Source organism: Manacus vitellinus, unplaced genomic scaffold (genome assembly GCF_001715985.3).
Source record: "Manacus vitellinus isolate BGI_N305 unplaced genomic scaffold, ASM171598v3 scaffold_106_pilon, whole genome shotgun sequence".
NCBI lineage: Eukaryota > Metazoa > Chordata > Aves > Passeriformes > Pipridae > Manacus > Manacus vitellinus.
In genome coordinates, this window is record NW_021938827.1 from 660,078 (window position 1) to 682,239 (window position 22,162).

Here is a 22,162-nt window from a genome sequence, read left to right on the forward strand (position 1 = left end):
TTTGGGGTCCGCCTCCGCCGTGGCAGCCGTCGCACCGTGCTGGTGCCGCTCGGTGCTTGTCGCGGTGTTGCCCTGGTGTTGGGGTTTGCTTCCCGCGTCACCGGCGCGTGGCTTTGCCTTGCAGCTGGAAGATGCTCGCCCGGCTCCTCCCGGCCTCAAGGAAGACCAAGGTGTGTGCTGGGAGTGGGGCCCGGGGGTCTCTGCGCTGCCGCGGCCGCCGGGGCGTGTCCCCACACACGCGGCCACCGTGTCACATCTCCCCTCAGACTTGGACTCCCAGGTTTTCTCCGCGGGGCTGGGGACCATCCTGAGACCCAACGAGCCCAAGTCCCGCTCCTACTTCCAGAGCGTCTCTGTCACCAAAGTGACTCTGCCTGACGGGGTGAGTGTCTCCGCGGGTGCCTGAAGGGGGTCGAGGTCGGGGGTTCTGAGGGCTCGGCACTCCGTGCAGGCAGTGGAGGAGCGTCGCACCGTGCAGGACAGCCAGGGCCGCCGGGAGACCACGGTGACGCGCCGGAGGGGGGACCAGGCCTTCATCGCCACCACCAAGGAGGACGGGCAGGGCAAGGACTACCGGGAGGAGGTGCTCAACATGGACGACCGTGAGTGGGGGGCGGGGGAGGGCGCGAGGGGCGGGAGGCACCCGGCTGAGGGGGCTCTCCCTGCCTCTCCAGGGGAGCTGGCGCAGTTTGCAGACTCGTGGCCGCGGCGGGACGAGCTTCGCCCTCCCAATCCGAGCGACCCGTCCTCTGTCCTGAGCAGCTTCCTCCGACACTGGTTCTCCAGCTGGTAGCTGTGCCCGGCCCTGGCTGAGCACCCAGTATGTCTGACATGTGCAGGGGCGATGGACCCCGGGGCTCCCCAGGGTCGTGGGGACGGCTCAGGGGCTGAGGCTGTCGAAGTGGACACTGGGCAGCAGCGTCTTCTCACCACCTGGTTTTGTTGTAGGTGGATCAGATCCTCCTGGGAGTTGGCACCTGGCCTGGGGGCTGCCTTCCTTCAGGAGTGCTGTGGAGCCACAGGAACCCCCGTGGGGGGCCAAATGTGCGTGCGTGTACAGAGCAATAAAGTCTATTTATGCTAAACAGTGACCTGCTCTGCTCCTTCAGGCTGGAATCTCGTGGGTCTGGAAGCAGATTTGCCCTGGCTGCCAGGGTGGCTCTTGGGGGGCTGCCTGAGGGATGCAGGTGGTTGCCAGACTCCTGTGCCTGCACTGCTCCCTGCTCACCTCCCTCTCCTATTTCACTGCCTGGTGCTGAGCCAGGGCCTCTTCATTAGCACTGACTGCAGCTGCAGCTTGGGCAAGGATGTGGTGGGAGAAGGGGGCTCCTGGCTGGGAAACGCCTGTGCCCACTCACCTGAGTGAGGTCAGGGCTCCCTGTGGCTGGTTGGGGATCTGACCTGGCCCTACTGAGGTGCAGCATTGTCACAAGGTGTCCCAAGGTTCCCCAGCCCCACGTGGGACTCCGGTCCCTGCCAGGTGTCTCCCTCGGTGTGGCCCTGATTGGTTTAAAGTCTACACATTATCACCCACCTGGCCCCAGAGCTCATAAAATCCATTGGGATCGAGGCACTACTGTCACTGCTGCCACCGCTGTCACAGCTGCCCCTTCCAAGCTGGCACCATGGGCTCTGCTTCCTTCTTGACTAGGGTCCGGCGTCTGCTCCGAATTCGGAACCAGCTGATACGGGAATGCCTGGCTGAGCTGCTCTGCACCTTTGTCCTCATTGTGAGCGGGGCTGGGCTTGGCTGTGGGGGGCAAACGGGGGGGCTAGGGCTGATGCGGGGGTCATGTGGGTAGGATGGGGCTGACGGTGGGGTGCTGGCAGGTGCCAGGGGTCCCAGGACTCCACTGCCTGCCCCTTGCTGGGGTGGGGGGTGTTCGGCGCTGCGCCACTCTCGAATGTGCGACTCAGCACTGCCTGTCCTTCCACTTGGACCCTGTTCCCGTGGCATGGCCCGCCCTGTGCCGCGGCTCCGCTGCAATCAGGGTGTGGCACCGGGCAGCACGTGCCACAATTCCTCCTGCCTTGGAGTAGGCAGAGGTTGGGGCTCTGGAGCTGCTCCTGGCATTTGGGCTACATCCCACGATGGCAAATGGTGTCCCCATGGCTGTGCCGTAGCACTTCTTCCCCACCACCTCCCCAGGGAAGCAGTTCACTTAATTGCTAATAATTTGATTGCTTTGCTGTCAAAACCACAAGTGAGAGCAGTAAGCGCCTCCCTGCCAGTGCCTGTCCGATGTCCAAGGACGGGGAGCAAAACCACAGAGGCGGCACCGGCACAGCCCTCGCCTCGCTGCCCTGTGCTGTCAGTGGAGGCGGTGTCTCAGCACAGGGCTGGTGGGGCTGAGATGGGCACGTCCCTCTTCTCCAGACAATCACCCTGGGCGGCGCCGCACAGAGGGTCACCAGCGAAGAGACAAAGGGGGACATCCTCACCAGCTACTTGGCAGGTGCCCTGGCTGTCATGGTGGGCATCTACATAGGAGGGGGAATCTCAGGTGAGGCTGAGGAGGGGGTACCAGCTCCTGCCATCCCCCAGCTCTGAGTCCCCCAGGACCCCTTCCTCTTAGCCCCTCTCCCTGCTTGGTTGTAGGGGCCCACATGAACCCGGCGTTCACCCTCGCCATGTGCCTGACGAAGCAGTTCCCCTGGTGGAAGTTTCCCGTCTTCGTGCTCGTGGAGGCCTTGGCATCTTTCCTATCTGCCGGAGCTGTCTACGTCCTCTACTATGGTATGGGAGGGCAGCACCGGGCTGGGGAACCCCACGGCGGTGCCAGGCTGGCCAGGCTCACAGACAGGCTCTGCCTCTGCCCCACAGATGCCATCTGGCACTACAGCAATGGCACCCTTACCGTGTCCGGCCCCCGGGAAACTGCCTCCATCTTTGCCACCTACCCAGCTGACTACGTGTCTGTCGCCAACGGCTTCGTGGACCAGGTGGGTGCCACCGTCAGCTCCCCCAGCCCTCTCCAATGGTGCCGGTCCCCGTGGTGCTGAGCTGCCATGTCACCCTGCAGGTGATTGGCACGGGGGTGCTGCTAACAGGCGTCATGGGTGTCATGGACAACCGCAACAAGGGTGTCCCCAAGGGCCTAGAACCAGTGGTCATAGCTATGCTGGTGCTCTCCATCGAAGTCGCCATGGGCGCCAACTGCGGCTGCCCCCTGAACCCCACACGTGACATCGGGCCCCGGCTCTTCACCTACCTGGCAGGCTGGGGCCCGGAGGTCTTCAGGTAGGTAGAGGGAAGGGGGTGAGGTGGGGGTGGCAGAGGTGACCCCCTGCTCACCCTGCCTCCTCTCCAGCAGGGGCAATGGGTGGTGGTGGGTGCCCCTGGTGGCACCGCTGCTAGGGTCCGCCGTGGGCACATACCTGTACCAGCTCTTCGTGGCTTTCCATTACCCGGAGGAGGACGGCGATGCCCTGGAAGAGCAGGGCTCCATCGTCCTGGAGAACAAAAACATTGACCTAGACGCTGGGGTGTCATCCAAGGAGGACACTGGGGGAACAGTGCCTACCGGGTACCCCCCACCACCCCACAGCAGCAGCACGGTCCCCACTACCATCCCCCTCACACTATTAAACGAGTCCTGAGGTCATGCGGCATCTCGTCTCTAGACGTGGGTGTGCAGGGGTATGGGGGAGGCAGCGGCTCCAAGCCCCCCGCGGGGGGCAGGCCAGCCAGGCGTGGCTGCAGAGAGACCTCAGCCTGGGTGACACGCTGGTAGTGGGGGGAGTGTCCCACCGGGACCCGGGACTGCGCCCTGGTATCCCCTGTGGCTGCCTCTGGCCCTCCGGGACCCACCCGGCTCCCCGGGCCCCCCCGGAGCCGCCCCGCCGGCCGGGGCACCCGCGGGGTTGAGCTCCGGGACCCTCCGGGGTCGCGCTCGGCCGCTCCCCCGCGGCCCACACCCCGCACTTCCGCCGCCGCCCGGCGCCGCCGCGGCCATGGGGAGCTGAGGCGGCGGCAGCGGAACCGGTCCCGGCCCGGCCGGCCCGGCCCGCCGCCCGCTCCCCATGGGCTGCGGGCCGCGGGACATGGAGCGGTGCGGCCCGCCGGCCCCCGGGTGAGCGGGGCCGGGGGCGCGGTGGGGCCCGGGGAGGCCGCGGCGGGGCCCATCGGGCCCAGGAAGCCCCGGTGTGGCCGCTGCCCCGGTAACGCGGCGGGGTGGGCCCGGGCCGGCAGCGGCAGCGCGGGCCGGGCCCGGGCGGGGCCGGGCCATGACGGTGCCCCGGGAGAATGCCCGAGAAGTGGCCGCGGGTCCGCGTCCGCGGCGGGCCGGGTGGGTGCGGCGTGGGCACGGCGGAGGAGCAAGTGGGGGCCGGGGGTGCAGGGATGGGAGTGCAGGGATGCGGCCAAGCAGGACTGGGCAGGTCTGGGGATGCGGAATCTGGGGGGCTAGGGGTGCAGGGCTGTGGATCCAGAGGTGCAGCTGAGCAGGTCTGGGTGTCTGGGAGAGCAGAGATGCGGTCTAGGGGTGCAGAATCTGGATGTTCTAAACTGAGGTTGTGGGGTTGCAGATGAGCAGGGCTGGGGGTGCAGAGATGCATCCTGGGGGTGCAGGGCTGGAAGGGTCTGGCACCCCGGCAGTGCCGAGCTGGAGGAGCAGACAAACAAGACATGGGGGGGTGCAGAATCTGTGGCTCTGGGGACGCAAATAAGCAGAGGTCTAGGAGTGCGGGCCTGGGGGGCCTGGGGGTGCAGGTTTTGCTGGTGGGGAGTACAGATAAGCAGCACTGGGATTCTGCAGGTGCAGGAGTACAGGTCCTGGCATAGGCCACAGCTGGGAAGCTTCTCTGTTCCCTGGGTTCTGGGTCTCTGGGACTGGCTTGGCAGGCTCTCAGGGTGCAGGGGTGGTTGGGGTGCAGGGGGTGTCAGGGTGAAAGGGGGGTTGGGGTGCAGGGGGTGTCAGAATGCAGGGCCGGTCGGGGTTCAGGGGGTGTTCAGGGTGCACAGGACTGATGGGGCGCTCTGTTGCAGAGGAGGAGCGGCGAGTGCGAGCCAACGCGCGGGAGTACAACGAGAGGTTCCAGTATGCGGTGAGTGAGAGGGGAGCTGAAACCCCTCCCAGGGGTGTTTGGGCAAGTTTGGGGGGGCTGAGGCCTGAGTCACCCACAGGTCATGACAAAAAAATAGATATGTTATGGCATATCTATTGTTATGACAAAAAAATAGATATTTGTCCCTGAGAAATTTGTGCTGATGACATTAATGGCAAGGGAGCTGTGGGGCTAGGGGACACAGTGCGCTCTGTGTGAAGGGTTCAGCCCCTCATCCCTTATGGACCAGCTTCCAGAGGTGCTGGGGGAGGGACAGCGCTCACCTTGGCCTCCTCCTAAAGCTGGAGGTTATCCCTGGCTGTTCCAAGGCTGGTTGCAGAGAGGAATGCAGGGGGTCTGGGTTGGGGTAACCCTTGCATTGCACTGCTGGAGGAGGCAGGGCCCTGTCTGGTGACCAAGACAGAGGAATCAGCTTCCCAAGGAAGGTGCCAGAGGTAGTGCAGGGACAGGAGCTGGGAGTCCAGGCTGCTGCCCAGAGCCCCCCAAAGAGCACAGTGAGCCACAGCCCTGCCTTCCAGAGCAAGGGTGGGGGTTATGGGGCCTCGACAGCCTGTGAACTGCCTTCTTGCCCCATCCGTCCCCAGAGCAACTGCATCAAGACCTCAAAGTACAACATTGTCACCTTCCTGCCTGTCAACCTCTTTGAGCAGTTCCAGGAAGTAGCCAACACCTATTTCCTCTTCCTCCTCATCCTGCAGGTGAGTGCTGGGGGGGCAGGCAGAGCTCCTCACACTCTCCTTCCCTACCTGGGCATCCAGGAGGGCTCCAGGCACGCCCACTCCTTGGAATAGTGGAAGTTTGGCACCCTTGAGCAGGGGCGGCATGGGCCTGGGGCTGGCCAGTTCTCCTGTAATTCCTGCTCCCTGTCCCCAGCTGATCCCACAGATCTCTTCACTCTCCTGGTTCACCACCATCGTGCCTTTGGTTCTTGTCTTAACCATCACAGCTGTCAAAGACGCCACTGATGACTATGTGAGTGATTTCCCTCACAGGGGGTTGGGACCCTGGTGTGGGGGTGCAGGGCCGTGGCATTTGCAAGGGGGGGGGCACAGGAGCCCCTCCCCAAGGAGCTGATGCTGCTGTCTCTTCCCCCCACTTCCAGTTCCGCCATAAAAGCGACAACCAGGTGAACAACCGGGAGTCTCAGGTGCTGATCGGTGGAGTGTGAGTGTCACAGGGATGGGGCAGTGGGGAGGGGTCCGGGGCCCTGCGGGATGTGGTACAGGGCAGTGGGCAGGGCAGGGCTCCTGCCTGATTCCAGTCCACTGTCCCTGCACAGCCTCCGGCAGGAGCAGTGGATGAATGTACGTGTTGGAGACATCATCAAGTTGGAGAATAACCAGTTTGTGGCGGTGAGTGCGGCCCTGAGATGAGGATGGTCCCAGCTGGGTGGCATATAGGGATTGCATAATGACATGGTGCTGCACCCACTTTGTCTTTGTGCTCCTCCATCACCTCCTGGGGTGGGGACATCAGGGACTCCTCATCCTGGAAGCTGTGTTTAGGTTGGAGAGTCAGAGCCTTGTTTGAACTCTGGGAATCTGGGTGCTTGGGGCAATGATGGCCAGGCCTGGGTGCAAGGGATGGGCTGGCGACGGCCTTTGCCGAGGCTTCAGGGACCCTGCTGACATCCAGGGGCCAGGAGCTTCCCTGGGGAGGGTGTCGTGGAGCCCTGGTGTCGGTGCAGCCCTTCACATATCTCTCCCAGCAGGCCGATCTACTTCTTCTCTCCAGCAGCGAACCCCATGGGTTGTGCTACATAGAGACTGCAGAGCTGGACGGGTGGGTGCCCCTGCTCACCTTGCAGGGCCGGGGGAAGGCAGCAGCTGGGAGTGAGAGAGTGGGCTGTGGGCAGAGTAGGAGCTGCCAGGCAGCACCTGCCAAGGCCCTCCCTGCCAGGCTGTCTCTAATGTAGTGCCTCCTTGCCTGCAGAGAGACCAACATGAAGGTGCGCCAGGCCATACCTGTCACCGCGGAGCTGGGGGACACCAGCAAGCTGGCTCGCTTTGACGGTGAGTGCCCGCGACCAGCCCTCTGCCACGGGGCAGCCCCCACGTTCCTTCCTCCACCACCCTGGAGAAACCAGGATCAGCCACACGGCGTTGTCCTGCGGCTTGAAGCAGATCTCTGGGGCACCTGGGATGGTGCTGGGGCACTGGATGCAGCTGGCCATGTGAAGAAGGCAAGGCCCAGCTGAGCCATCCCCTGCACCCAGGCGAGGTGGTCTGTGAACCCCCCAACAACAAGCTTGACAAGTTTGGTGGGACGCTGTACTGGAAGGAGAACAAGTACCCCCTGAGCAACCAGAACATGCTGCTGCGAGGCTGTGTCCTGCGCAACACCGAGTGGTGCTTTGGCCTCGTCATCTTCGCAGGTAGGCTGAGGCAGCAGCTGCAGCTGCACTGCACAGAGGGGAGGAAGAGACCCCCCTGATGCCTTCCTGCTCCCCAGGGCCCGACACAAAACTGATGCAGAACAGTGGCCGGACCAAATTTAAGCGGACAAGCATTGACCGGCTGATGAACACACTGGTGCTCTGGGTATGCAGAAGGCAGATCTTGGGAGCCCTGGCTCTGGCCCAGTCAGGGCTCTGATGTCCTGTCCTGTCCTGTCCTATCCCCAGATCTTTGGGTTCCTGGTGTGCATGGGAGTGATCCTGGCCATTGGCAATGCCATCTGGGAGCACGAGGTGGGCGTCTGCTTCCAGATCTACTTGCCCTGGGACGAGGGGGTGCACAGTGCCTTCTTCTCTGGCTTCCTCTCCTTCTGGTCTTACATCATCATCCTCAACACTGTGGTGCCCATCTCACTCTACGTGAGGTAGGGCAGGGGCCGAGGGGCTGGTTTGGGGGGTATGTGAGGAATTAGGGGTGCCCTCTGGGGGGGGGAACACAGGGATGGAGACCCACAAGCAGAGCTGTGTGTGCAGGGTGGGTGTGAGCTGCTGTCTTGGTGACAGGTCATGTCTGCCTTCAGGGACACCCCAAGACCTGAGACCCCACGGGTCCCTCGGGGTCCTCCCGGCTGTGTGTGTCTGGCTGCTCGTCTCTCTCTACCCTGGCTGCACGCTGGTTATTTTGCTCTGCCCTCCTACAGCTCCCAGGCTCCTGTACAGTCCCCTTCTCTCTCTCTTTTAATTTCTCTCTCTTTTCGTTCCCCAGCATGGGTTCTGTCACCCTTAGCCCCGAGGTAAGAACGTGTCACCCCCACCCCTCCCACTAGCTCATTGCTGTCTGCCCTGGGGGCTGGGGAGGGCGTTTGGGGTGCGTAGGTATGTGAGGTGCCTGGGGAGCCCAATGGGCTGCCCCCTTGGTGCCAGGCCCCGTCTTGGCGGTGGCTGTTGGTAGGAGCGGGTGCGGGCCAACCCTGGGGAAGGGCACCCTGGGTGCCGGGGTGCCCCGAGCACTGAGGGTCTGGGATGGGGCTGTGTGTGCCCGTCACTGGCTCAGCACAGTGTGCTGCCCTGCCCCAGTGACACCCGGCCGTGCCCCTCACAGCGTGGAGGTGATCCGGCTTGGGCACAGCTACTTCATCAACTGGGACAAGAAGATGTACTGTGCCAAGCGCCGGACACCAGCTGAGGCCCGGACCACCACCCTCAATGAGGAACTGGGGCAGGTGGAGTACATCTTCTCTGACAAGACTGGCACCCTCACCCAGAACATCATGGTCTTCAGCAAGTGCTCTGTGAACGGGCACAGCTACGGTGAGCGCTGGTTGCTTGGAGCATGCTGGGGCTGCCCTGGGGGTGGGGGTGCACTGACTCCCCTCCTGCAGACCTTTTGGGGCAGCCAGGGGACAAGAGGGCTCAGCTGGAGCATTGTGGGGCTACTGCTGTCCCGTGGCCCCCGTGGGTGTGCCTGCTGGTGGGGCAGCAGTGTTGGGTCCCTGTCATGGTTAACTCAATACCATGGTTCACAGGTGACGTGCAGGATGTGCTGGGTCACAAGGCGGAGCTGGGAGAGGTGAGGATGCCACCAGGTTGGTGTCTGCCCACGCCACGTGCCACAGGGGAGTAACCCTGTCCCTGCCCCCACCAGAGGCCAGAGCCAGTCAACTTCTCCTTCAACCCACTGGCGGACCCGCGGTTCCAGTTCTGGGACTCCAGCCTGCTGGAAGCCGTCAAGCTGGGAGACCCCCACGTGCACGAGTTCTTCCGCCTGCTCTCACTCTGCCACACCGTCATGTCCGAGGAGAAGAGCGAAGGTGGGCATGGGGCAGGACCTGTCCCTGTAGGGCGTGGGACACTGGCACTGATCCCCGTGCTGTCCCCAGGGGAGCTGTTGTACAAGGCACAGTCCCCGGACGAGGGAGCGCTGGTCACGGCTGCCAGAAACTTTGGCTTCGTGTTCCGGTTCCGCACACCCAAGACCATCACGGTGCACGAGCTGGGTCAAGCCATCACCTACCAGCTGCTGGCCATCCTGGACTTCAACAACATCCGCAAGCGCATGTCTGTCATCGGTGAGGTGCTGGGTGTGCGTGGCACAGGGACTGGGAAGGCTGCGTGGGGTTGTGGTGCAGGGCTCGGTGCGGTGTGCTGGGGGACCAGTCCCATGCTAACGGGGATGTGACTGTGGGGTGATGGCTGGGGGGTCAGAGCGGGACCTGCTCCTTCACCCCTAAGCCAGGCATCCTGTCCCCTGCACCCTGTAGTCCGCTGCCCTGAGGGCAAGATCCGGCTGTACTGCAAAGGCGCTGACACCATCCTTCTGGAGCGGCTGCACCCCATCAACCAGGACCTGACCAGCGTCACCGCCGACCACCTCAATGTGTGTGGGGCAGGGTCCTGGGGGCAGGGTGGGGAGGGAAGAGTGGCTGCCCAGGAGCACCGAGCCATGCTTGTGCCCTGTCCTAGGAACACTGTCAGGGTCTACCAGTCCTCCCAGATCTGACCACTTGCAGGAGTATGCTGCCGAGGGGCTGCGGACACTGGTGCTGGCTTACAAAGACCTGGAGGAGAGCTACTACAGGGACTGGTCTGAGCGTCTGCGCTGGGCTGGCAGTGCCTCTGAGGCCCGTGAGGATTGCCTGGCTCGGCTCTACGACGAGGTGGAGCACGATATGATGGTAGGTGGGATGGGGACTGAGGAGTGAATGGTGACTGGGGGCAGTCCCTGTTTACCTCCTGCCTGTTTGGGTCCCCCAGCTGCTCGGAGCAACAGCCATTGAGGACAAACTGCAGCAGGGGGTCCCTGAAACCATCGCCATTCTGACGCTGGCCAACATCAAGATCTGGGTGCTGACGGGGGACAAGCAGGGTGAGGCATGGCTGGGGAGGGGTCTGGGGCTGGCTGGAGATGAGGACGTTTAGGGGCTGGATCCCACCTGCCTGGGGGCTGGTGGGATGGACACTCTCTCCTGAGCCAACCCTGGTTCAGCCCCTGATTTCCTGTCCCCAGAAACAGCTGTGAACATTGGCTACTCCTGCAAGATGCTGACAGATGACATGACAGAGGTGTTCGTGGTCACAGGCCACACTGTGCTGGAGGTGCGAGAGGAGCTCAGGTGAGGGTCGAGGGGCAGAGGACACAAACGCGGCTAGTGTGGGGCACAGCTACAACTGGGGGAGCTGGAGATATGAAAGTGCCCTGAGTCGGGGCCCCATGGCCCCTATCCCTCCTCTCTCCTCAGGAAAGCCCGAGAGAAAATGATGGATGCATCGCGCTCTGTGGGCAATGGCTTCTCCTACGAGGAGAAACTCTCCTCCTCCAAGCTCACTTCTGTGCTGGAAGCCATTGCAGGCGAATATGCCCTGGTCATCAATGGGCACAGCCTGGTAGGGCTCTGGGAGCACCAGGCAGGACAGGGCCCTGTGCCCAGCTGCGGGCTGTGACCTCACTGTCCCCTGCTCTCCTTGCAGGCCCATGCACTGGAGGCAGACATGGAGGTGGAATTCCTGGAGACAGCGTGTGCCTGCAAGGCTGTTATATGCTGCCGTGTCACACCCTTGCAGAAAGCCCAGGTGGTGGAGCTGGTGAAGAAGTACAAGAAAGGTGTGACCTTGGCCATTGGTGATGGGGCCAATGACGTCAACATGATCAAGAGTAAGACATGGGGTCTGGGGGACCATGGGAGGGACAGGGCCCCCCTTGCACCACCCTGAGGCCTATGGCAGCCTCTGTCCTCACCCTTCTGTGCCCCAAAGGAACACAGTCCCTGTGCTGGGGTTGCCACTCTTGTACCCTGTGCTCCTGGCAGCCCCCTCCTCACTCCAATCTCTCTTTCTTCTGCAGCTGCCCATATTGGGGTGGGCATCAGCGGGCAGGAGGGCATCCAAGCCGTGCTGGCCTCTGACTACTCCTTCTCCCAGTTCAAGTTCCTGCAGCGCCTTCTCCTGGTGCACGGGCGCTGGTCCTACCTGCGCATGTGCAAGTTCCTTTGCTACTTCTTCTACAAGAACTTTGCCTTCACCATGGTCCACTTCTGGTTTGGCTTCTTCTGCGGCTTCTCGGCGCAGGTGAGTTGGTGGCTTCTCACACTCAGAGCTGGAGAGGGTTTGCCTGCGGGACCCCTTGGCTCAAAAGCAGGTCCTGATCCTTGAGCTCCCCTGGGGACTCATCCTGAGCCAGCAGGCACAGCCCAGGATCCAGCGTGCAGTGGGTGCGAGGAGCCCATGTCAGGGTGGGCAACTCCAGGGGGCTGGGGGCGGCTCTCCTGTCCCTGCAGGTGTGGGCACATGGACTTTGGGGCTGGGTGGGGCACAGGGTGGGCAGGTATCATGCCCCCCTGAGCGCTCTGTTCCATGCAGACCGTGTACGACCAGTACTTCATCACACTGTACAACATTGTCTACACGTCGCTGCCCGTGCTTGCCATGGGTGTCTTTGACCAGGTATGGTGGGGGGCAGTGAGAGGGTCTGTGGGTGTGTGAGGAGCTGGCCCCACTCCCCTTTGTGCCCCCCTTGTGGGAAGAAGGGCTGCCTGGGTGCCCAGGCCAGGCTGTCCTTGTCCCTCTGTGGACCGTAGCCTGCCTGCGACTAAAGGGAGGTGCCCAGAGCGTCCTGTTCCCCCAGGATGTACCAGAGCAGCGGAGCATGGAGTACCCCAAGCTTTATGAGCCTGGGCAGCTGAACCTGCTCTTCAACAAGCGGGAGTTCTTCATCTGCATCACCCAGGGCATCTATACATCTGTCCTCATGTTCTTCATCCCCTACGGCGTCTTCGCTGATGCCACCCGTGACGACGGTGCCCAACTGGCTGACTACCAGTCCTTTGCCGTCACCGTTGCCACCTCCCTTGTGATTGTTGTCAGTGTGCAGGTAGGGATGTGGCTGCTCAGCCCCAGTCCCTTGGGGCACCTTGGGCATCCCCTTGCCCTACTTCCTCCTGCATCCCTCCAGATTGGGCTGGACACAGGATTCTGGACAGCCATCAACCACTTCTTCATCTGGGGTAGCCTGGCCACCTACTTCGCCATCCTCTTCACCATGCACAGTGACGGCCTCTTCCGAATGTTCCCCAACCAGTTCCGCTTTGTGGGTGAGTCCCTGGAGGGCTGCCCTGTGCCCCCAACCACAGCCGGGTGCTGCCCCAGCCTGGCTCTCGCTGGACTCATGCTCCCCCCCCAGGCAACGCACAGAACACGCTAGCCCAGCCCACAGTCTGGCTGACCATCGCTCTCACCACTGTGGTCTGCATCATGCCTGTTGTGGCCTTTCGCTTCCTCAAGCTGGACCTGAAACCTGAACTCTCGGACACGGTGAGAGTGCGTGGCCATGGGGACGGGGACGTGGGGCCCTGTCCCTGGGGCCAGATGTCTCCACAGGTCCCTGACCCTGTCCCTGTGTCCCAGGTGCGCTACACTCAGCTGGTTCGGAAGAAGCAGAAGACGCAGCACCGGTGCGTGCGGCGCGCAGGGCGTGTGGGCTCACGCCGCTCCGGCTACGCCTTCTCCCACCAGGAGGGATTCGGAGAGCTAATCATGTCTGGCAAGAACATGCGGCTCAGCTCCTTGGCGCTCTCTAGCTTTGCCTCCCGCCCCAGCACCAGCTGGATCGAGACCCTGTGGAAGAAGAAGGGCAGTGAGGGCAGCGGTGCCAGCAGTCCCAGTGGCACAGCTGACAAGACCCTCAAGGTGTGAGGGTGGAGGGTCACATCCCCTCCAGTGCAGCCAGGGCCCCCTTTCCTCTCCCCCTGACTCTGGGGAGGGCAAAGCCCTTTGTCGAGAGGGTCCCATGGTGGGAGCACAGGTCATGTGGGCATCAATGCTGAGGTTTGGAGGAGTCTGGACTATCACACTGTAGCCAAAAAATATACTCTTTCCCTCCCTGGGGCGGATGGATGGACAGACTGACCTCACCCCCCATTCACTCCTCTGTCAGTATTCACTTCCACGGAGTGCAAATGCCCCATCACATACGAATGTATCCATGCCAGAGGTGGAGGGGCCTGGGGGGCCTGTGGCCCCCTCGCCATCCCTCACCCACGTGTCTTCTTTTTATATAAACAAAGGGAAAAAACACCCACAAAAAAATAGCAACCAAAAAAAAATATCAACCAAAAAAAAAAAAAAAAAGGAAGGAAAAGCCCTCCGAGTTTACAGAGCAACTTGTTTCTTGTCCAATTGGGTAGGAGAGAATGGGCAGGGGAGGAAGGTCACCCTCCTTGTCCCTCCACCTCGGGGTACAGCAGGACGGTGGGTGCCGGGTGGGAAAGGGGAAGCGTTCCCGTGCTACAGGGACTGGAGTGTTGGCGGCTGCCGTGATTCACTCCCACGCGGGGTCTTGCGCAACCCTCGGCCTCTGCTTCCTCCCTCCTCCTTGCCAGCTCCCGCGGGACTGAGCGCTCCTGGGCTGTGGGTGGGCACTGGGGGATCCCCCAGGGGTCTCCGAGGGTGTTGGGGTCCCGGAGATGCAATACCAAAGATGAGCCTGTTGAGGCGGGTGTTGGTGAGGTCTGGAGGGGGTTTAGGGGCTGTTTGGGGTTATTTCGGTGGAGGGGTGGATAATTTATTACTCGTTTCTGTGTGGCGGAATTGTATCATTTTATGGTTCCACTGAGAAAAAAAAGAACCAAAAGCCAGCTTTTTTTTTTATTTATTTAAAAAAGAAAATAATATTCTGAGCAGCTTCTGCCGTGTCCTGTGTCCGGTGGAATACCGGGGGAGGGGATCCGGGGATGGGAGGGGGCGGTGGCGGCTCTTGTCCCGCCCCCCGGTGCCGGCCCCTGTCCCCGCCCCCACCGGGCGCACGTGCCGCCCCCGCCGCCTCCGCCCGGTTTCAGCAAGCGCGGCACCGGCGGCTCGCTGATGTTTTTCTGCCCGGGACCGGGAGCATGTTGAGGCCGCCTGGGCCGCTCCTCCTCCCCCGCCTCCTCCTCCTTCTCCTCCTCCAGTTCGCCGCCGCCGGGCGGCCCTGTGGCCCCTCCGGTGAGTGCTACCGGCACCGTGCAGGGTGGGGGTGGAGAACCCGACCCTCTCCGGGTACCGGGGCCCCACGGGTCCGGACACGGCGAGGAGACACATGCGGTTCCCTACCTGTCCCGCAGGAGCCTGGCGGGTGGGAATACCGGGCACCCCTGGGGGTGCTGGAGAGGGGGGTTAAGGTGGGTGCTGGGGCTGGGGGACTGTGTCCTGAGTGCTGTGTCCTGGTGCTGAGTGGGTGCTGGATGCCCTATGGTGTGTCCTGGGTGCTGTGTCCTGGGTGCAGGGTGCGTTCCCAGCAGCAGGAGCCGAAGGGAACAGCAGGTCCACCCCGGCCGTTGACCTTTGGAGGGAGCTCAGGCCTGACTGGGGCTGCCAGCCAGCGCTGTCGCTTAACCCCTCCGGCACCACCCGCCCCAGTCTGCCACCTCCCTGAGCCGTGCGCTCCACCGCCAGACCCCTCAATACACACCGCGTTTGATGCTGCGGTGCCGTCCCTAACTGGGGTGACGGTGGGTCTGGTGGCCACTCCGCGTGGTCCTGGGTGCCACCACTCCGTGGGGGAACTGCTGCCTCTCTCCAGCTCAGTGCCTTGACCCTGAGCAGCCACTGGACGTGGGGAGCAGATGGTGGGGTGCCCCCCTCATCTGGGGACACTCACTGCACTCGAGGTCTCATCTTGATCACCTGACCCCCTCTTGCCCTCACAGGACTGTCGCGGGACGTGGTGTTGGGCCGCCTGGGAGCCAACATCACTTTGATCTGCAGGGACGAGGTGCCCGCAAATGTCACAGTGCAGTGGCAGGTGGAGGAGCGCGGAGCAGCAGTGCCGGGAGGCCGTGGACGGCGGCTGGCGGAGGGCAACGTGCTGCTCCTGCGGTGGCTGCGCTACGAGGACTCGGGGCGCTACGTCTGCTCTGTGGGGAGCCGCCTACTGCGCTCCCTGCTGCTGCTGGTGGAAGGTGGGTCCACACCGGGGTAGGGATGTCCCTGGCAGCATTACCCGCTATGGCCCCTGTCCTTCAGCACCTCCTTGCTTTGCAGAGCCCCTCGAAACCCCCCAAGTGTCCTGCTACCGACGGAGCCATGACAAGGATGTCCTGTGCGAGTGGCCACAGCGGACGAAGCCATCCCCGGGGACACGGGCAATGCTCTGGGTGAAGCGTAGGTGAGCCACTGTCGCTGCATCCACCATGGGCTGGGACCCCACAGCACAGAATGTGTCCCCATGGACCCTTCCTCCAGTGCCATCTGGAACGCCACAGCTCAAGATGCTTCCCTCCCTTCAGACCCTTTCCCTAGCAACTACTGGGAGCTGGGACCCCACAGCATGGGATGTGTTCCTTCCCCACTGACCCCTTCCCCCATGTTGCCTGGGACCTCGTGGCATGGAACATTTCCATCCCCACAGAGCCTTTCCCCTGTGCTGCCTGGGACTCCACAGCATAGGATGCATCCCCTGCAGCTGCCCCATGCCTGGTTTGGTGCGTGCTGCAGCCCCCACTGAGCTGTGGCCCCACAGGTTCACGGCTGAGAACGCCACAGAGCAGCGGTGCCGCTACTTCTCCAAGGCACGGAAGTTTGTTTGCCGGGTGAAGGTGCCACCTGGCACCGAGGATACCAAACACCTTGTGGTGTCCACATGTGTCAGCAACAGCGCCAGTGGCTTGGCCGGCAAAGACAAGATCATCACCCTCAGCAGTGTCCGTGAGTGCTGCCCCTCTTGCTGGGGGCTGGGGTGGCCGAGGGCACAGTGCCAGGCCCTGAGCCCCCCCTTCCCCAGCAGTGAAGCCTGATCCCCCCCTCAATGTGACGGTGGAGGCGCTGGAGAAGGCGCCTCAGTGGCTGCGGGTCAACTGGTCCTACCCCTTGTCCTGGGACCCCCGTTTCTACTGGCTCCGCTTCCAGGTCCGCTACCGCCCTGAGCCTGCCCCAGCCTTCATGGAGGTGAGACCCCTCTCCCTAGAATCCAGCTGTTGCTGGTCCCTGTCCAGGCTGTCCCCAGCCCCATGTCCTCTCTAGGTGGATCAGGTGACGACAACGTGGCTGGACATTCGTGATGCATGGCGGGGGACGAAGCACGTGGTGCAGGTGAGGGCGCAGGATGAGTTCGGCCATGGCACATGGAGCGAGTGGAGTCGGGAGGCTGTGGGCACCCCCTGGACAGGTACGAGTGGGACACAGAGCCCTGAGGGTGGAGGCTCTGTGTGGGGTCCCCCAGCCTCATGCTCCCCTCTCGTCTTGCAGACCCCAGGGACTTCACCTCTGAAAAGGGACCTTTCAGCTCACAGGTGGGATGGCCTCAGCCCTGGGGGCTACCACATACTCCTGTCCCCATGTGGGACAAGGGCTGCCCCATGCCATTGTGCACCCCTGCTTCCTTTTGCAGTTCCCCTTGGAAGATGACAGCTATGAGGTGACACTGCCCCCAGAGCTCTTCTGGGAGGACCGTGCTGATGGTGCTGATGGTGAGGAGGGGTTCCTGGGTTGGGGGTGGGGGTCTGGGACACACCCAGGTCCCCCATCCATGCAGTGAGCCCATCCATTCTCTCCATGTCAGGGTCTGTCATGGAACCCAGTGCCCACCCTGTGGCATCCCCCTATACCTTCCTGGTGGCCGGAGGGAGCCTGCTCCTGGGCATTGCCCTCTTTGTTGGCATCGTGGTGAGGTGAGTGCTGGGGAGTGCCTGGCCAGGGGGCTCTGTCTGGCCCCCCTGACCCAGACTCTCTGCCCTTGCAGGTACAGGCAGATGTGGTGGACAGGCAGGCAGCGGGGGACCAAGCCGGAGGGCGAGGGGCAGCATATGCTGGTCCCCCTGGGCCTCCCTAGACCCCCACTCAGTGACACCCCCCTGCTCTCATGCCCCACCCCCACGGCCCCTGGAACGCTCCACATCACCCACTTGGACTATTCCTCTTCAAGGCAGTAGCCAGGGGCTGAATGTGCTGGCAGGTGCTTTGGGGGTCAGGTGGGGGTTGCTCGCCCCAGGATTCCCAGGGCTGTGATGTGGCTCTGGGAGCAGCTCCCCCCACTATCCGGTGGCTCTGTGGCTGGGAGCAGCCTCTGAGGAGGGGAATCAGTGCCACCCCTGTGGAGAAGCAGTTGGGGGGGAGCCCCAAACTGGGTCCTGGAGGGCACCTTCAGAGCCATGGCTAAGCTGGGATGGGCGGTGGTGGCAGCACTGGAAACAGGGCTGTGCCGGAGCGTGGGAGCCGGCCCGGGGTCAGGTTTGAGGATCCCAGGGGAAGGGCCTAGTCCCTGCAGTGCCACAGGGGTCAGGGAGGGAGGGGGGCCTGGCTGGATCAGCCCCATACTTCTGCTCTGGGCCCCCCGGGGCTCCTTTTTAAAGCATATGTTGGGGAAATAAGACAATGTGGCTCCAATAAATGCTTTGGATTTGTACCGGAATGGATGCTGTGGGGGGGAGTAATGGAGGGATCACTGCAGCGCCCCCTTGCCTGGGAGTGACTCCAGTGTGGGGGGGTGAGAGTGGGCTGTGTAACCCCAGTCCATGCACCCTCTGCCTTGCTGTGCCTCCCAACTGCACTGTGTACCCCACAGTGAGCTCCCTGTACCTCCAGTGCCTCCCAGGCTGTACCCCCTGTGCTGTGCACCCCCTCCGCCACAAACGCCATGCCATGAACCCTCAGGCCATGCCCCCTCTTCTATGCAGTGCCCACCCCACACTGGGTTGTGCAACGCCCCAGAGAGCTGCAGCTGCACCCGGGGAGGAAACCGCAGGGTGAGGGTAGCGGGTGTTCAGGCGCCCTGGGGACAGCGTTCCCCTTCCCCTCCACCGGCCCCCTGCTATAAAAAGCCTAGCAGGATGCAGATGTGTGGCTGGGGGAGCCCCAGTACCCCTGGCCCCCGAAACTGTGGCGACTCTTCCTGGCACGAGCCCCATCCCAGCCATCTGGGACTGCTGGCCCTTCTCAGCCAACAAATTTATTTTACTATATCGTTACACATCCCAGTCTCGCTGTGGTCCCCCACCCTGGGCAGCCCCGTGGCCTGTCAGCTCTGGCACAGGGTGGTCAAGATTTGTCCTGGCAAAATCCCAACAGCCCTGCTGGAGTCCAGGATCAAGGTCATGACTTGACAGAGGCATTCCCTCTGGACCCTCCCCGTGGCATGTGGCCATCTCCGTGGGCAGACCTGCCCCGTATGACAGAAGTGGAGGTCGCAGATCAGTCTGGGGGGGCATCAGCGGGCACTAATGCAGCTTGCAGTGGACAGGGTGCAACAGGGCCATGTGCTCGGCCCCCTTGAAGGGCAGCTTCTCAGTGGAGTAGTAGTGCACGACCTCAGGGATGCTGGCGAAGACGCCGCTGGCCTGGCTGAGCGTGTACTTGTTGTCCTTGGTCTGGGCTACAATGATGTGGACGCAGCCCTGGCTGGTCCTGGGCGGCCAGCGGGCATCAGCTTTGCCGCCGGCCCCCCGGCGCCCGTCTGCCCCGCGGCCGCATCCACCCCTGTTTGTTCCCGTCCTGCTCTGATTGTTTCAGCTCCAGGGGCTCCACTTCCTCAGGAAGGAAACGCCACTGGCGCTCCTGACAATGTGCCGGGGAGGGGTACACGCCACCCCCCACCCCCCACCCCAGTGCCACACCAGGATGCCTGGGGTTCCTCCGTGGGTCTGGGGGTGCCATACCATGGGATCTGGGTGCTCCCTTCCCATCAGGGCTCGGGTGTGAACAACCAGTGGGGAGGCTCTCGATGCAGCATCCCCCAGGGTGGGACCCCTCGCCGCATCCCCCCAGGACGGGACCCCTCCCCCCGCCGGGACCGGGACCCCCCCGACTCTGTGGCCACCCTGACACTCACTTCAGCGCGATGGAGTACTTGCCGCTGCCGGTCTCGCTGGTGCGCACCAGGTACCCTGCCTCCCGGCACGTCTGCAGCCGGCTCTCTGCCTCAGCCCGCGTGATGGCCCCGTGGTACCATCTGTGGGGGGACACCGAGGAAGGGATGCTGAGCCAAGGCAAAGCCCTGGGCACCCTGCCCCCCCACCCACCGTTTCTCACACATGGCTTGGCCTTGCAACTCACGGCTGTTTTTCCAGTGCCAGGGCAGGGTCCACCCGCTCCCCCTCACTGTGCTCGGCCCCCACCGGCTTCAGCATCTTGGGGGTCCAGCTCTTCTGGCGTAGGTGCTGCCGCAGCGTCTCCTCTTTGGGACGTTCCGAGCCCTCAAACTGGACTGGGAAGGATGAGATATGAGCCTCCAAAACCCCTTCTAGGCCACTTCCACTTCTAATCCCCACCCTTAGCTCTGTCCCTATCCCCAGCCCTGGCACCTTCCCCAGTCCCAGTTCCATCCCCTTCTCCATCCACGTACCTGTTCCCATCTGGTCCAACCCCATGAAAAGGGACATTTTCAGCTACATCTGGTTGCTCAGAGCCCCATCCAACTTGACCTTGCAGACAGACATCTACCACCTCTCTGGGCAACCTGTGCCAGTGCCTCGCCACCCTCCAGCACAAAAACCTTCTTATATCTAATCTAAATTTCCCCTTATAGTTTAAAACCATCCCCTCTTGTCCTGCTAAAAAGTCTGTCCCTATCCCTGTCCCTGTTGTCATCCCCATTCCCATCCCATGCCTGTCCCCTACCTGACAATGCTTTGACAATCTGCTCCTTCTTCCACTCCCAGGGCTGCTCGTACTCTCCCGCTGGGCGCTCGTCGTTCTCGGGCAGGCGCCCGTCACTGGCCCACACCCTGTGCTCCAGGGTCCCCCCAGCCACCCCCTCCCCAGGCTCATAGGGGGTGTCGTAGAGCTGTGACCCCTTCCCTGCCACCTCCTTGCCCCCCAGCCACTTGGCCGGCTCCAGTTTGGCACCCCCCTCCCCCGACTCGCCAGGACTGTCCAGCAGCAGGATAGTTTTGACCAGGGGATCCTTGGAGCCCCGACGACGGATTTCTGTGGGGAAGAGGGATGGTGGGTCAGGATGTGTCCCCTTAGACCCCCCCACTCCCAATACCAGCCCTTGGAGAGGGATGTGCACAGGGGACCCCATACTGGGAACGCCCCACTGGGAACCAGCTTGGGAGGAGCAGGAGCAGGAAGGGGCCCATCCTCATGGCGCCTGGTCTGCTGTCGCGGCCCTGGCGCCACAGGCACAGGCCCACAGTGGTGGGGCCAGCTGAGTCCTGCAGGGGCAGGATGCTACACCCCAGGCTGGAGCCCAGCCATGAGGGAGGCCACCCCGGGGGGCTCGCCCCTCCTGGCCCCCTGCTTCTCCCCACGGCACCAGTCTCCGCCAAACAGCCTGGGCTGCCCCGCACGGAAAAAAACCATCAGCAGCAAATCTTTTATTTCCAGCTTCCGGCCCAGTCAGTTCCTGTTGTTGTGGCCAGCTGGACGGTCGCCACGCCGGCCCTGAGGGGTCACCATCTGGGGGGCATGACCACGGAGGAGTCTCAGGGGCGGTACCCCCACCCTGGGATGACTGGGGGGCACTGAGAGCTTTGCGCTGGCCATACGCACCCATCAGGCGGTGGCAGCAGGTCATGGCAGCGGTCAAGGGGCCGGCGGGCACAGGTCAGTGTCCGGCCTTGCTCCCACTCCTTATCTGGTCCCACACAGCCACAGGAAGCAGCGAGCAGCTTTCCTGTTCCTGAAGCCTCCCGTGCCGGGTGGCTCCAAGGGCTGCTGTGCACTCCCGGCTGGGGAGTGGTGCCAGCTGCAGTGTCGTGGCATGGCTCAACATGGCACGTACCTGTGATCATCTGCTGGGCATCGTAGGGCTCCATGTACCCATCATTCTCCCCCAGGCGCTCGGCGTCCCGTTGCCCCTTGGTGCGCTTGGCGTCATAGGGGTCAGCATAGTCCTCCAGGATGATGACCTGATGAGGGGACAGGCACTGCTGGCCTCAGGGCAGGGGACCCAGAAGGGGGGGCAGGGATGCCACTGGCACAGAGCTGGGAACAGGACACTGGGGTCCCCAGGGGAAGATGGTGGTTCCTCTGGGGTAAATGGAGCCATGTCACAACCCCAGGAGGGTGCATCCAGTGGCACCTTTGGGTGGGGGCAGTGTCCATCCCTATGCACCTCAGCAGTGGGGGGAGGAGCCTGGGGGGAACTCTGGGACCCTTTTGTGTGACAGCAACGCCCCCTCCCCCTGCCCCCCATCTAGCTCCCAGTCCCCCAAAGGCTGTGCAGGGGTGAAAGTCTAGCTTCCCAGAAAAGCTTTACATCAGCCTTTGTTCAACCAGCAGCCGAGTGCTGGGGTCAGGGTAGGATGGGACAAATGGGACGTGGCGAGGGGGCCCAGCGACCCCTCTCACACTTGTCTGGCTGATGAAGGGTAGTTGGGATGAAGGCAGCTTTGAAGGGATTTGAAAGCAGTGGAGCCGAGTGGGATGAAAGGCCGGAGTCAGCGGGCTAATGAGTCAGAAGCCCAAAGTGGTTAAAGCTGCCACTGCTGCGGGCTCCCCACAGTGCGCCTCCCCCTCTCCCACCTCGGTCCCTGCCTTACCGTCTCTGTCTTGGGGGTCTTTCCCTTGTCCTGCTCGGGGGCAGGCAGGCCAGCGGGCAGGGGGCCAGGGTATCCCTTCCCATTCTTCTCGGGAGCCTCCACTTTGATGAGGCGGTTGATGTAGGCGCCGCAGGTTTTGGGGGGTCCCTCTGGCATGCCTCCCTCCGCTCGAGAATTCTTCCTCATCTTCCCAGTGGCGGCCTGGAGCAGACCCTGCAGGTTGTCCCGTGACAGCCGGCTGCCCCCTTCC

General features: G+C 62.9%; 5 protein-coding genes and 1 long non-coding RNA gene across 9 annotated transcripts in view; 4 read left to right on the forward strand and 2 right to left on the reverse strand.

The window, feature by feature from the left end:
• HAX1 (HCLS1 associated protein X-1) overlaps positions 1–1,085 on the forward strand; it is a 1,839-nt gene extending 754 nt beyond the window's left edge. Inside the window, exons 4-8 of the mRNA XM_029964136.1 lie at positions 27–170; positions 267–382; positions 452–602; positions 675–820; positions 949–1,085. Coding sequence (XP_029819996.1) covers positions 27–170; positions 267–382; positions 452–602; positions 675–793 — 530 coding nt within the window. The 3' untranslated portion in view covers positions 794–820; positions 949–1,085. The remainder of the gene's footprint in view (positions 1–26; positions 171–266; positions 383–451; positions 603–674; positions 821–948) is intronic.
• Positions 1,086–1,553: 468 nt separating this feature from the next.
• AQP10 (aquaporin 10) lies at positions 1,554–3,605 on the forward strand. The gene is made up of 6 exons (XM_018088626.1): positions 1,554–1,730; positions 2,378–2,504; positions 2,600–2,737; positions 2,825–2,943; positions 3,024–3,241; positions 3,312–3,605. The coding sequence occupies exons 1-6, from the start codon at positions 1,626–1,628 to the stop codon at positions 3,598–3,600; spliced, it is 996 nt and encodes a 331-aa protein (XP_017944115.1). The 5' UTR covers positions 1,554–1,625; the 3' UTR covers positions 3,601–3,605.
• LOC108644287 lies at positions 1,776–3,848 on the reverse strand. The gene is made up of 3 exons (XR_001923183.2): positions 3,582–3,848; positions 3,379–3,453; positions 1,776–2,481 (listed from the first exon to the last, which is right to left on the reverse strand). It is a non-coding gene; the product is annotated as an uncharacterized LOC108644287 (long non-coding RNA).
• A 1,089-nt stretch (positions 3,849–4,937) lies between these two features.
• ATP8B2 (ATPase phospholipid transporting 8B2) lies at positions 4,938–13,553 on the forward strand. Of its 2 annotated transcripts, XM_008926042.4 has the most exons (26): positions 4,938–5,046; positions 5,652–5,765; positions 5,941–6,039; positions 6,170–6,231; positions 6,347–6,419; positions 6,779–6,849; positions 7,000–7,079; positions 7,283–7,441; positions 7,519–7,607; positions 7,691–7,887; positions 8,565–8,773; positions 8,989–9,032; positions 9,108–9,273; positions 9,343–9,531; positions 9,724–9,839; positions 9,973–10,137; positions 10,217–10,328; positions 10,470–10,575; positions 10,702–10,846; positions 10,931–11,114; positions 11,304–11,527; positions 11,819–11,902; positions 12,084–12,329; positions 12,411–12,549; positions 12,639–12,769; positions 12,863–13,553. In XM_008926042.4, the coding sequence occupies exons 1-26, from the start codon at positions 4,969–4,971 to the stop codon at positions 13,148–13,150; spliced, it is 3,570 nt and encodes a 1,189-aa protein (XP_008924290.2). In that variant the 5' UTR covers positions 4,938–4,968; the 3' UTR covers positions 13,151–13,553. The 2 variants fall into 2 exon arrangements, with proteins under 2 accessions (XP_008924290.2, XP_017944116.1); XM_018088627.3 differs by lacking the exons at positions 4,938–5,046; positions 5,652–5,765 and having other exon boundaries at positions 5,984–6,039; positions 6,802–6,849.
• Positions 13,554–14,342: 789 nt separating this feature from the next.
• Positions 14,343–17,834, forward strand: IL6R (interleukin 6 receptor). Of its 3 annotated transcripts, none has more exons than XM_029964250.1 (10): positions 14,343–14,437; positions 15,142–15,393; positions 15,476–15,599; positions 15,954–16,138; positions 16,215–16,378; positions 16,454–16,598; positions 16,679–16,722; positions 16,821–16,899; positions 16,992–17,100; positions 17,172–17,834. In XM_029964250.1, the coding sequence occupies exons 1-10, from the start codon at positions 14,344–14,346 to the stop codon at positions 17,359–17,361; spliced, it is 1,386 nt and encodes a 461-aa protein (XP_029820110.1). In that variant the 5' UTR covers position 14,343; the 3' UTR covers positions 17,362–17,834. The 3 variants fall into 3 exon arrangements, with proteins under 3 accessions (XP_029820110.1, XP_029820116.1, XP_029820113.1); XM_029964256.1 differs by having other exon boundaries at positions 16,821–16,890; XM_029964253.1 differs by having other exon boundaries at positions 16,218–16,378.
• A 490-nt stretch (positions 17,835–18,324) lies between these two features.
• SHE (Src homology 2 domain containing E) lies at positions 18,325–22,156 on the reverse strand. The gene is made up of 6 exons (XM_029964259.1): positions 21,913–22,156; positions 21,153–21,279; positions 20,045–20,353; positions 19,481–19,631; positions 19,257–19,376; positions 18,325–18,832 (listed from the first exon to the last, which is right to left on the reverse strand). Exons 1-6 carry the CDS (start codon positions 22,096–22,098, stop codon positions 18,646–18,648), a joined length of 1,080 nt encoding a protein of 359 aa, XP_029820119.1. The 5' UTR covers positions 22,099–22,156; the 3' UTR covers positions 18,325–18,645.
• Between the last annotated feature and the right edge of the window lie 6 nt (positions 22,157–22,162).

Bases quoted from the DNA above. Each gene is read 5' to 3' on its own strand.
- AQP10 (XM_018088626.1), top strand. From the start codon at position 1,626: ATGGGCTCTGCTTCCTTCTTGACTAGGGTCCGGCGTCTGCTCCGAATT. The intron at 2,505-2,599 runs GTGAGGCTGAGG...GCTTGGTTGTAG, and splicing joins CATAGGAGGGGGAATCTCAG to GGGCCCACATGAACCCGGCG. The intron at 2,738-2,824 runs GTATGGGAGGGC...TCTGCCCCACAG, and splicing joins TGTCTACGTCCTCTACTATG to ATGCCATCTGGCACTACAGC.
- ATP8B2 (XM_008926042.4), top strand. From the start codon at position 4,969: ATGGGGCGCTCTGTTGCAGAGGAGGAGCGGCGAGTGCGAGCCAACGCG. The intron at 6,040-6,169 runs GTGAGTGATTTC...CCCCACTTCCAG, and splicing joins AAGACGCCACTGATGACTAT to TTCCGCCATAAAAGCGACAA. The intron at 10,329-10,469 runs GTGAGGCATGGC...TCCTGTCCCCAG, and splicing joins GCTGACGGGGGACAAGCAGG to AAACAGCTGTGAACATTGGC.
- IL6R (XM_029964250.1), top strand. From the start codon at position 14,344: ATGTTGAGGCCGCCTGGGCCGCTCCTCCTCCCCCGCCTCCTCCTCCTT. The intron at 15,600-15,953 runs GTGAGCCACTGT...GTGGCCCCACAG, and splicing joins ATGCTCTGGGTGAAGCGTAG to GTTCACGGCTGAGAACGCCA. The intron at 16,379-16,453 runs GTGAGACCCCTC...TGTCCTCTCTAG, and splicing joins CTGCCCCAGCCTTCATGGAG to GTGGATCAGGTGACGACAAC.
- SHE (XM_029964259.1), bottom strand. From the start codon at position 22,098: ATGAGGAAGAATTCTCGAGCGGAGGGAGGCATGCCAGAGGGACCCCCC. The intron at 21,280-21,912 runs GTAAGGCAGGGA...TCCCCTCATCAG, and splicing joins AGACCCCCAAGACAGAGACG to GTCATCATCCTGGAGGACTA. The intron at 19,632-20,044 runs GTAGGGGACAGG...CATCCTTCCCAG, and splicing joins GATTGTCAAAGCATTGTCAG to TCCAGTTTGAGGGCTCGGAA.